The sequence below is a fragment of the Chiloscyllium punctatum genome, chromosome 8, assembly GCF_047496795.1.
Source record: "Chiloscyllium punctatum isolate Juve2018m chromosome 8, sChiPun1.3, whole genome shotgun sequence".
In the NCBI taxonomy this organism is placed as follows: Eukaryota; Metazoa; Chordata; class Chondrichthyes; order Orectolobiformes; family Hemiscylliidae; genus Chiloscyllium; species Chiloscyllium punctatum.
The window spans coordinates 84,313,875-84,326,207 of record NC_092746.1 but is presented as its reverse complement, the minus strand read 5'-3'; the positions used below and the strand labels follow the sequence as shown (position 1 = coordinate 84,326,207).

Sequence of the window (12,333 nt, the reverse complement as noted above, 5' to 3'; positions counted from 1 at the left end):
TGACCAAGGCCAGGAGCTCAATATTCAATGGTTTTGATGTTCCAGAAGAATAGGCATAAGCGAGTTTTGAGAAGATTTGTAGCTCAAGTTGAGGTTCTGGATGTAGGTTTGCTTGCTGAGCTAGAAGGTTCGTTTTCATATGTTTCGTCACCATACTAGCTAACATCATCAGTGAGTCTCCGGATGAAACACTGGTGGCATGGCCTGCTTTCTATTTATGTGTTTAGGTTTCCTTGGATCGGTGACATTATTTCCTGTGGTGACACCATTTCCTGTGGTGATTTCATTTCCTGTTCCTTTTCTCGGGGATGGTAAATGGGATCCATGTTAATGTGTTTATTCATAGAGTTCCGGTTGGAATGCCAAGCTTCTAGTAATTCTTATGCATTTTTCTCTTTAGCTTGTCCTAGAATGGATGTGTTATCCCAGTCGAAGTGGTGTCCTTCCTCATCTGTATGTAAGGATACTAGTGAGAGTGGGTCATTTCTTTTTGTGGCTAGCTGATGTTCATGTATCCTGGTAGCTAGTTTTCTACCTGTTTGTCCAATGTAGTGTTTGTTACAGTTCTTGCAAGGTATGCAACAAGCAAAACTGACGTCATTTACAAAACTCATGTCATTGATTTGGATCCCATTTACCACCCCCTGAATAAAATAAGAGGAAAAAAATCACCACATGAAATTACATCACTACAGGAAATGACATCACCAACCCAAGGAAACCTAAACACATAAATAGAAGCAGGCCATGCCACCAGTGCTTCATCCGGAGGCTCACTGATTATGTTACCCAATATGATGACGAAACATCTGAAAACAAACCTTCTAGTTCAGCGAGCAACCCGACATCTCGAATAGTCATAAAGAAAAAGGAGGTAGGGTAGCACCACCTTAGTGATGTGTTGTGATATAGGTGTAATAGATCATGATATGAAGGTAAAAATAAGGAATAGCAAGGGAAATAAGACCATAAGACCATAAGACATAGGAGTGGAAGTAAGGCCATTCGGCCCATCGAGTCCACTCCGCCATTCAATCATGGCTGATGCGCATTTCAGCTCCACTTGCTAGCGTTCTCCCCGTAGCCCTTAATTCCTCTAGACAACAAGAACCTATCAATCTCGGCCTTGAAGACATTTAGCGTCCCGGCTTCCACTGCACTCCGTGGCAATGAATTCCACAGGCCCACCACTCTCTGGCTGAAGAAATGTCTCCGCATTTCCGTTCTGAAATGACCCCCTCTAATTCTAAGGCTGTGTCCACGGGTCCTAGTCTCCTCGCCTAACGGAAACAATTTTCTAGCATCCACCTTTTCAAAGCCATGTATTATTTTGTACGTCTCTATTAGATCTCCCCTTAATCTTCTAAACTCCAACGAATACAATCCCAGTATCCTCAGCCGTTCCTCATATGCTAGACCTGTCATTCCAGGGATCATCCGTGTGAATCTCCGCTGGACACGTTCCAGTGCCAGTATGTCCTTCCTGAGGTGTGGGGACCAAAACTGGACACAGTACTCCAAATGGGGCCTAACCAGAGCTTTATAAAGTCTTAGTAGTACATCTCTGCTTTTATATTCCAACCCTCTTGAGATAAGAGACAACATTGCATTCGCTTTCTTAATCACAGACTCAACCTGCATGTTTACCTTTAGAGAATCCTCGACTAGCACTCCCAGATCCCTTTGTGCTTTGGCTTTATTAAGTTTCTCACCATTTAGAAAGTAGTCCATTCCTATATTCTTTTTGCCAAAGTGCAAGACCTCGCACTTGCTCACGTTAAATTCCATCAGCCATTTCCTGGACCACTCTCCCAACCTGTCTAGATCCTTCTGTAGCCTCCCCACTTCCTCAGTACTACCTGCCTGTCTACCTAACTTTGTATCATCGGCAAACTTCGCTAGAATGCCCCCGGTTCCCTCATCCAAATCATTAATATATAAGTCACGAGCTGTGGTTGTCTCTCAACCCCCAAACAATTACCTCACAATAGGACAAAGTATAAATCAAGAAATAATATCAGTGTGGAAGAAAGGACTACAATTGTCATAGTGGTTTTAATCTACATTTGACAAGACCTGACAGAGAGATGATGATGGCTTAGCGCAACTACCACTAGATTATTAATTCAGTGACACAGATAATGTCTTGGTGATCTCAGTATGAATCCCATAAATTTGAATTCAATAAAAATCTGGAATTAAGAGTGTAATGATAACCATGAAACTATTGCCAATTTTTGGAAAAACTCATTTGTTTACTAATATGCTTTAGGGAAGGTACCTGCCGCCCTTACCTAATCTGGTCTGCATGTAGCTTCAGACTCATGGGATTGCAGTTGACTTTCAACATCCCCCTGAAATAACCTAGCAAACCACTCAGTTGTAATAATCACTAGAAAGTCTCAAAAAAGAAATGAAACCAACAATCTCCTAAGTATCAACGTAGGCACCAGAAATGGCAATAGACAAAAAAAATGCTTTATATCTGAGGGCTGGTACCAAAATTAGGACAGCTAGCTCATACACTAGTCAAAGTAACATCCTGACATAGTCACAATCTCAGAATTATACCATACAAACAATGTCCCAGATACCTGCATCACCACCTCTGGATATGTCCTGTCCCAACGATCTGATGGAGGTCCAATGGAGGTGGTGGCATAGTGATATACAATCTGGAGTTAGTCGCTTTGAGAGTTCTCAACATTGGCTCTGGACTCCATGAAGTCTTATGGCACCAGGATAAACAGTTCAGGCCTCTATACATTGCAGTTTAGCAGAATGAGGGGCATTATATTTGATTTGTATTGAAACATATTTTGAGGGGGTTGACACAGTAGGTCGTGAGAAGACATTTCTACTTGTATGGGAAATCTTAAATCGTGAACACAGAAGGTAAAATCACTATCGTTCTAACAGATGACTGGGCTGCCGTCATTAGAAAGAGTTGACTGGTGTTGGTTTAATCTCAGGGTCACCACACCTCAGGCAAAGGGAGAGAGGTTGAGAAGGAGAGGCCTTCAAGGTAACCTCAACTGTTGTAGGAATTGAATCCACACTTCTAGCATCATTGTGCATTGCAAACCAGCCATCCAGCCAACTTAGATACCTGACCCCTTCAGAATAAGCTGACATTTTGTTTAAAACAGGGATATGAAGAAATTTCCTCTCTGAGGGTAGTGAGTGTCTGGAATTCTCCACCCCAGCAAATTATGAAGGCTGGATCACTTAAAATATTTGAAGGTGTTTAATTAAAAAAAAGTAAGTTGTAGGCTGTGATGAGCTAGCATGTAAAAGGAGTTGAGGTCTGGGGCAGATCAGCCATGATTTTGCTGAATGGTCAGAAATCACATGACAAATTCTAATCCAACAGGTTTATTTTAAATCACAAGCTTTTGGAGTGCTGCTCCGTTGTTAGGTGGAGTCAGGAAGGAACAACACTCCAAAAGCTTGTGAATTCAAATAAAGTCGGGCTGTAATCTGGTGTCGTGTAACTTCTGATCTTGTCCAACATGGGCATTTCCACATCATTGCTGAATGGTGCAAACAAGGATTATGAAAAGATGGCCTAACTCCATGGATCACACAATCTGGTCCAGGATGGCATTTTTCACCCATTCACAGAGTCTCCCCAACTCCATGACGATCTAGACCACTAATTTGTCTTTTTACCCCTCAAACACCATTAATGTGGGTAGTTATTGTGATAAAAAATAGAAAGTGTTGGGAAATCTCAGCAGGTCTGGCAGCATTTGCTGAGAGAGAACAAAAGTTAACATTTTCAAATTGGTATGACGGTCAATTGGGATTTGACACGTGAACCTTGCTTCACTCCCAATACATGCTGCCAGACGCAGAGTTATTGTTTTTATTTCAGTTCTGCAGCACAACATCTATAGTAATTTGCTTTTTTTTTGAGTTATAGTGTTGTTGAGTAGATAAGTATTTATGAACCATACTGTATTTACACCTCATTACTTTCAAATTAATGCAAACACAAACTAGTAATTAAATGTTAGTAGTCTTTAATCGGAATCTGTAATTAGCTGGAGTGAAATAGTTTCTTGCTGAAATCTTTTTCCTTCACTGTTGTACATTGCAAGTTCCTTGCGTTTTTTGAAGCTCAGGACTGCTGCTGGGGGCAGATGGCAGAGAACACCAGCACAAAACCTGCCACTCAAAATGTGACAGATGACTGCAGCAACTGAAAACCGTCCCTTTGTTTGTCTTGCTAATGAGTGTCCTCATTGCGGCAGGAGACTTGAATAGTTAATTATTTGCAATCCATAACTTCAACAGGTGGTGGAGCTAGAGGTAAGTGTTAACTGCTCAAAGGATAAATCAAAACTGGAAAGATGATAATGTCAGCAGTTTTTTTGGCAGTTTCGAAAGAAACAGTTACCTTTATCTCTCGACGAGCAGTTACTTATCCAGTGTGAATATTTCATTGTAATTTGTACAAGTTATTTTAGTATAAGGTCAAGTATTTAAAATATTTAGCATATATTTCTGCAAGGGCTTCTCAAATATTTTCTTGCCAAATTAACTTTTAATCCAGACTTCATAGAGATGCTGTAATGGTGTAGAACTGCATATCCAAATAAAGCATTGCTGTAACCCATTATTAACAAAGGATAGAAGATTTTTGTATTATATCTTATTGAGTACATCTCAAACACTTTATATTCAAAGGAGTTGTTTTATACATATATTTTCTATACTACCAAGACTGCCTATTTGACTCAAACCATTTCTATGAATGTAAGCTAGCAAGTGTAATAGTGATTACTTTTCAATAAGCTACTTTAAATGAAAATACAAAAATTACCAAATTGAAATTACTTTGATAAAATGATACTCATAAACAATTGCTTTAACAGATATTTCCAAAAATAAATTACACTGGTGAACAGTAAAACTGGTGTTTCTATAAATTAAAGAGAAGCGTTCAATAGCATCAACCCGCCTGCACAGCCTATGCGTGACAGGCATGCAAAGCCATGTTAATGTTCAGAATATGAATTATCTCCGGGTGGTTCCATCACAAAGTAGAAAACCAACTGTGTATATATCAGCAGACCTGATGGACTCCATGCGGCTTCAAGCCTGAAAACTTCACTACTTTGACATGTGACGTGCTCTTTATGACTGTGGCAGTACTGTCAGTGAGGAATGGCAACAATGGCAACAAGCCCCCTCCTTAGCTTTGCGCTCTGCCACCCCTGGTGTTGTCCGGCTACACACTACCCTGCCTGCCTAGTTACGGACAGCAGTCCTCGAGCACACGGGGGGATGTGGGTGGATGGGCCACAGCTGCCTGCCTGGACACAGCTTCCACAATACATAGACCTGAATGATGAGGGCACGCAAACAGTATGATATGTATTATTCTCATCAATAAAATGTCCCCATGAATTATTGTCTTTGTATGTAATGTACTACCAGCTTTTTACCAAGATTCGGTTTTGGAGGGGTCTACTTTTTTTTCCCCTCTGCACATTTCTCTTTTTTTTGTGTTGTTTCCTATTCATATTCCAAATGATTCATAAAAGCCAGAATGTTGGATGACAGCTCTGTTGTGGAATAATTTTCATATTGGCTACACAGCTTGCCATTTCAGCTTTCTGTTTTTTGTTCTGACAAAAGACTTATGTGATTTTGCAGCTCAATATGGACTTCAAGGATGAGTTTGAGAGAGATCAACTTGTTCAAGAAAATGAAGAACTGAAGAATCAAATTTACTTAGTGAAGAAGAATGCCGAAAAGATGTCAGAAACCATTAATTTGAACGAAATGCAATTAAAAGATTTAGGTATTTTAAAAAAATACAAAATGAACTATAATGCAGAAACTCAGTATTTATTTGAGAGATCTTTCACTTGAACTCAATTTATCTGAGGATGTGTAATATCATGGATTGTCATACAGGAATATGAAAAATTATATTCTACTTGTTCTGGATAAGGTAATTGCAAGGTGCATATTTTTATGAGTGTGTTTGAGGAAGTAAATATTCAACAGGTGTTATGTTTGCCACGCAAATGATGCAGGTGCTAACGTTTACACATGGTAATTGTTTTATTTTATCTGTGCTGTCATTACTTAGATTGCCTTTCTTCCTAGTACTAAAACATAGTTATCATACACAAGCCGATATAAAAAAGTATTCTTAGTTATTATTATCTTAGCCTAGTTTAGAAAAATGTTTGTATATGGTTTTCATGAATTTTTAACTTCTCACATATATTCTTTACTTGTCTGAAAATGTTCTACCCCCACACCCCGAGAATTAAGAACATAAGTGATAAACTAACAGAGTGGAATTATTAACTATTCCTAAGCAACTCAGTGAATTGAATGAAAAGGCATAGCCCCTAACTAAGGTGGTACCAATGGGAAGTTCAACAGTTTCTTTCTCTTAGTTGTTTCCCCAAACATTTGAGAGCTGTTGAAGCTCTTTATTCATGCAAGTGTTCTTAATCAACCTGTTGAGACGTGTTATGAAACACCTCTGGAGTTTGTGAGTCTTGCACCCAAATCTCCTGGCTCAGAGTAGAGGCACAGCCACTGTGCCACAAGACCCCTGTTCATCCAGAAGGTGATTTGGACAGCTCACTTCATATGCATTTCATTTCGATTGAATATTTGTGATATGCGTTCTTGTTTAATTGCAATGTATTGTTGCATGGTTTCCACAAACACATTAATGTAGTGTTTCACTCCATTCAATTGAAAACCACAAACATGTTCTTTCTTCTTTAGTTGATTAAGTGCAGCACAAGAAAATATTAAGTTGTATTTGACAGATACCTTATTACTTATTGTTGTCTGTGAGCTAATTTAATGGTGTGTCTTGCTTTTGATAAGAATTGCATTGAGCAGCTAAAGAACCACCTGCTAAACCACTTTGTATTGGCTGTGACTAACAGAATACGACATTCATGGGTTGGGCACACAGCCACACTTGGCCCTTGAACTACTACCTAATATCCATTAGACCAGCCGGCTAAACAGCAGGGGCAAAGCAATGAAGGTCAAGGGTAGCGTTTAGGGTTAGAATCCTGCTAGGTCCTCCATCCAACGTGGATTCCAGTAGGCTATGGAGTCTGACCTTCAGCATTAAGAAGTAACACAGGCATCTGAAGATCTGATTTTCACAGTCTGCTTTCCTCTTTGTTTTCAGAGAAGGAGCTTCAAATGCTGAAAGAGCAAAGTGAAAAAAATGAAAGCAAACTGAGAAAGGTACATTTTCAATAAATATAAAATAACTTCCTCTTTGATTCACCTTACAAGAAGTATATTATATATCTTAGAACAATAGCAAGTCACAAACATGTTAGATAGGAAATTATGTCTTTATAGATACAAAAAGTTTGCTTTGTTATATTAATCAAATAACTATCTTTGTGTTTAAGTAAAATTTCACTTTAAGTAAAATATGTGACGATAATAAATACAACTGTGTGTATATTCATGCAATGCCATTAAAATATAGGTGTCCGCTCAATAAATATGTTGGGATTAAATAAGATTATAGCTATTTTACTTTCCTATGTTGGATGATTAAGTACTCATTTACCTTGTTCTCTGATTGTAGTTGATTAAATCTGAAGATTATTTGAGAAAACAACTGGAAGCTGAAAAATCCAAAAGGGAACATATGGTGAGTAAACTATTAAACTACATCAGTTGCCTTGATTATTGCATTAATGGAATTGTAGGTTAGAACATTGCAGTCAATTTTATATTATTTGCAAGATGTCTATGCATGATTCCATTTATATCTATATAGTTGCGTCTTAGATTAGTGTATAAGTTTCATTTTGAAATTGAATACTAGAAAGCTGTTCATGTAAACCAGGCCTTGTGTAAATTTCTATATGAAGGTGATCAGTAAACATCCTCAAAACAGATTAAAAGCACTTTAGGCTTGTCCATATTTTAAACTGTACATTCACCCAGAGAAAAAAAAGTCCTCTTCCTGTCTTAAATTGGCACCTCCTTACTCCGAGACTAGGCCTTTTGGTCCTAGACTCTCCCACAAAGGGAAACAATCTCTCTGCATGTACCCTGTCAAGTTCCTTAAGAATCTTAATTTTAACTAAAGTCTCCTCTCATTCTTCTCAACTATAATGAATACAAGCCCAACTCACTGAACCTAGCCTCATAAAAAACTCCCAATTTGCCCAGGATGAACCTGGTGAATCTTGCCTGGACTGCCTCAATGTTAATATATCTTTCCTAAGATAAGGGAGCAAAGCTGTTCATACTATGGTCTGATTAGTGCCTTGTATAGTTTTAGCAAAACCTCCCCACTTTTATACTTTATTCTGTTTGAAATAAGGGTCAATATTCCATTTGCCTTCCTTATTAACTGCTGAATTTGATTTTTGTGATTCACAGAATCATGCAGAATAGAAGGGGTCCTTTGACCCATTGAATTTGTATGCCTAAAATGCACTACTTTCTACACAAGTCTCACTTTCCTGCACTAGGCTCATAGCCTTGAATGTTATGACACTTCAAGTGTTCACCTAAGTTCTTTTTAGTGGTTGTGAGGTTTCCCACCTCAATTACCCCCCCCCCCCCCAGAAAGTGCATTCCAGAATCCCACCACCCTTTGTTTGAAAACAATTTTTCCCAAATCTCCTCTAAACTTCCTGCCTTTAACTTTAAAATTATGTTGCTTTGTTATTGACTGTATGGCTAAGGGGGAAAAGCTACTTTCTATTCATTCTGTCCATTCCCCTCATAATTATTTACACCTCTATCATGTTCTCACCTCAGCCTTCTCTTCTCCAAAGAAAGCAACCTGAGTTTATCCAGCCTCTCTTCATAGCTAAAATTCTCTATTCCAGACAACAAATTGGTGAATTTCATTTGCAACCATGTCTGTTCAATCACATCCTTCCTATAGTGTGTTGACTAGAACTGCATACCACACTCCAGTCGTGGCCTAATCAAAGTCCTGTATAGCTCCTGTAATCTATGCCATGATTAGTAAAGGCAAGTTTTTCTTATGGCTTCTTAATTAACCTATTAACCTGCTCTGCTGCCTTCAGTGATCTGTTAATAAGCATCTGAAGTTCCCTCTGTTCTTCTGAGTTTCCTAGTGTCCTGCCATTCGTTAAGTACTCCCTTGTCTTGATCCTTCTTTGAAAATGCATCACCTCACGTTTATAGAGTTGAATTCCATCTGCCACTGATCTGCCTACCTGACCAATCCGTTTATAGGATCCTTTCTCCTTGAAGTCAACCACCCAGGCAAACTTTCTGTCATGCGCATCTGATTCATGCGTGAGGACCTCCCTGTTCCTCCCTGCTGCAGCTTTCTGCATTCTTTCCCAATTTGAATAATATTCAGTTATTTTATTTTCATACCAATGTAAATAACATCACATTTTCCCAATTTGAATAATATTCAGTTATTTTATTTTCATACCAATGTAAATAACATCACATATTCCCACATTATATTCCATCTTCCAAGTTTTTGCCCTCTCACTTAATTTGTCCATTCTCCTCTGTAGACTCCTTGTAAAATCTTCATTACTTGCCTTCCTATCTACTTTTGTGTCATCTGCAAACTTTGCAATGTTACATGCACTTCAGTCAAGAATGTGGTGCTGGAAAAGCACAGCAGGTCAGGCAGCATAAAAGGAGCAGGACGAAGGGCTTATGCCCAAAACATCAATTCTCCTGTTGCTTTGATGCTGCCTGACATTCTGTGCTTTTCCAGCACCATACTCTCGACTCTGATCTCCAGCACCTGCAAGTCCTAACTTTCTCCATGCACTTCAGTCATCCAAGTCATTAATACATAAGTTGTAAATAATTGTGGTTTCAATACTGGTCCCTGTCACACTCCATTAGTTGCCATCCTGCTAATGCCTTTAACTTAACCCTCTGCCTTGTATTAGTTCAAGTCAAAAAGTGTGGTGCAGGAAAAAGCACAGTAGGTCAGGCAGCATCTGAGGAATAGGACAGTCGACGTTTCAGGCGTAAGCCCTTTATCAGGAATGTGGGGGTGGGGAGGGGAAGGAGACTGAGGGATAAATGGGGGTTTGGGATGAGACTGGTGGGAAGGCAATATGGCAATAGGTGAATGCAGGTGGGAGATGCTTACTATAGGTTGGTGGGGAAGGTGGAGTGGATAGGTGGGAAGGGTGGTGAACAGGTAGGTCGAGTCAAGAGAGTGGTGCCAAGTTGGAGTGTTGGACCTGGGATGAAGTTGGGGATAGGGAGATTTGGAAACTGGTGGTCAATGTTGATGCCATGTGGTTTTAGTTCCTGAGGCAGAAGATGAGGTGTTTTTACTCCAGTTGGCAGGTGGCTTTGATTTGGTGTTGGAGGAGGCCCAGGATTTGCACATCCTTGTGGGGATTTAAACGGTTGACCACAGGGCAGTGGAGTTGTTTGGTGTGTGCCAATCCTCTATTCATGGTAATAAACTACCCCGTACACAATGTCATAAAATAGAATAGAATCCCAAAAGTGTGGAAACAGACCCTTCGGCCCAACAAGTCCACACCAACCTCCAAAGAATAACACACCTAGACCCATTCCCCTACCCTATATTTACCCCTGACTAATGCACCTCGCCCTGAACACTATGGGCAATTTAACATGACCAATTCACCCAACTTGCACATCTTTGATTGTGGGAGGAAGTCAGAGCACTCGAAGTAAACCCACGCAGACATGGGGAGAATGTGCAAACTCCACACAGACAGTCACCTGAGATGGGAATCAAACCCAGTTCCTTGGCACTGTGATGCAGCAGTGCTAGCCACTAAGCCACCCCCATGTGCTGTTGTCTTATTAAGTAGCTTTATGCACAGTACTTTACAATTGTCTTTTGGGAATTCAAATGTAGTATATCTGTCAGCTCCCTCTATCTGCACTGCATGATACCTCAAACAATTGAAAAAAAATGTCAGGCATGATTTCCCCTTCAAGAGGCTATGCTGATTCTGCTTGATTGTTTATCTGTTTCTAAATGCTCTGCTATTACATCGTTTGTAATATTGTATCACTTCTCCAGTAAGAGATCTTTTTTGGTCTCCATTCTTTTTGAATACTAGTTGGTCCATTAGTCTATTGGACCAAAGTTGTAGTGTTGATTTTTAGTTTGAATGAGAGCTTTTAGCATCATTGATCAAACAGGTGTCAGGAAGATCAGGTTGTTGCACCAGAAGCAGCAACAGTGCTGTGCATTCTTGGTTTGTTAGATATTCCTCCAGCTTCTTCAGCTTTCTCCATAGCATCTGGAAGATGCCTTCCAGTAATTTCCACTTTTTAAAATGTTGATTGAAAAGAGCCCTCAATTAGGAGAAGCAAATGGTTCACTCCATTCTGATGTAATTCTGCAACCACAGAAATGTTATTGGTTCCCCTTAAAGTAGAATCCCCTCTCACTTTTGTTATCCCGCTCTTTCCTTATCTTCCCACGCAGCTAAGTCACTCCTATGGTGTCATTACCAATAAAAACAGAAATTGATGGGAAAATGTAAAAGGTTTGGCAACATCTGGAAGGAGAAAGCAGAGTTAATATTTTGGACTCATTGACCCGTCTTCTGAACTGTTTATGGCTAGGCAAGGTTGGTAGATATGCTGAAGATAGCGTGGAGGGGAGGGAGTAGTGTAAAAGATAGATGGAGATAAAACCCAGAGAGAGAAAGAACACAGTTCGACAGACAAAGAAATGGGTATCAGTCTGGTGGTATCAGTTGCTGCTAATTGGAGCCATTAGTAGCTGACAACAGGATGACAAAGCTTGGTGTGTGGAGGTTGTTTAATAACAAGGAAGAAAGTGTTCAGGCCCTGAAATGTTTGAACTCAATATTTAGTCCTGAAGGCTGTTGACTCCTCAAGTGGAAAGAAAGGTGCTGTTCTTCCAGCTTGTGCTGAGCTTCACTGGAGCACTGCAGCAAACCTGAGACAAAGATGTTGACCAGAGAACACAGTGTTCTGCAAAGCGGTTGCCTAGTCTGCGTTTTGTCTCTCCAGTGGAGAGGACAGTACATTGTGAGTAACAAACACAGTAGACTAGATTGAGTGAAATGTAGATAAATTGCTGCTAGACCTGGAAAGTGTGTTTGGACTGTTGGATTTGGAGGAGGGAAGATGTAAATGGGCAGGTGTAGCACCTTCTGTAATTGCATGGAAAAGTGTTTGGGAGTGTTGGAAGGTGTTGAGAGTAGAGGAGGAGTGGACCAGGGTATCTGGAGGGAACAATCCCTGAGGAAGGCTGACAAGGGAAAGGTGGGGAATATGTGTCTAGTGGTAGCATCCTCTTGAAAGTGTCAGAAATGGCAGCTGAAGATCCTTTAG

At 39.9% G+C, this 12,333-nt stretch overlaps 1 protein-coding gene across 1 annotated transcript in view; it reads left to right on the top strand.

Moving 5' to 3' along the window:
- c8h10orf67 (chromosome 8 C10orf67 homolog) overlaps positions 1 to 12,333 on the top strand; it is a 257,483-nt gene that overhangs the window by 79,200 nt on the left and 165,950 nt on the right. Inside the window, exons 6-8 of the mRNA XM_072575973.1 lie at positions 5,665 to 5,812; positions 7,184 to 7,242; positions 7,598 to 7,663. Coding sequence (XP_072432074.1) covers positions 5,665 to 5,812; positions 7,184 to 7,242; positions 7,598 to 7,663 — 273 coding nt within the window. The remainder of the gene's footprint in view (positions 1 to 5,664; positions 5,813 to 7,183; positions 7,243 to 7,597; positions 7,664 to 12,333) is intronic.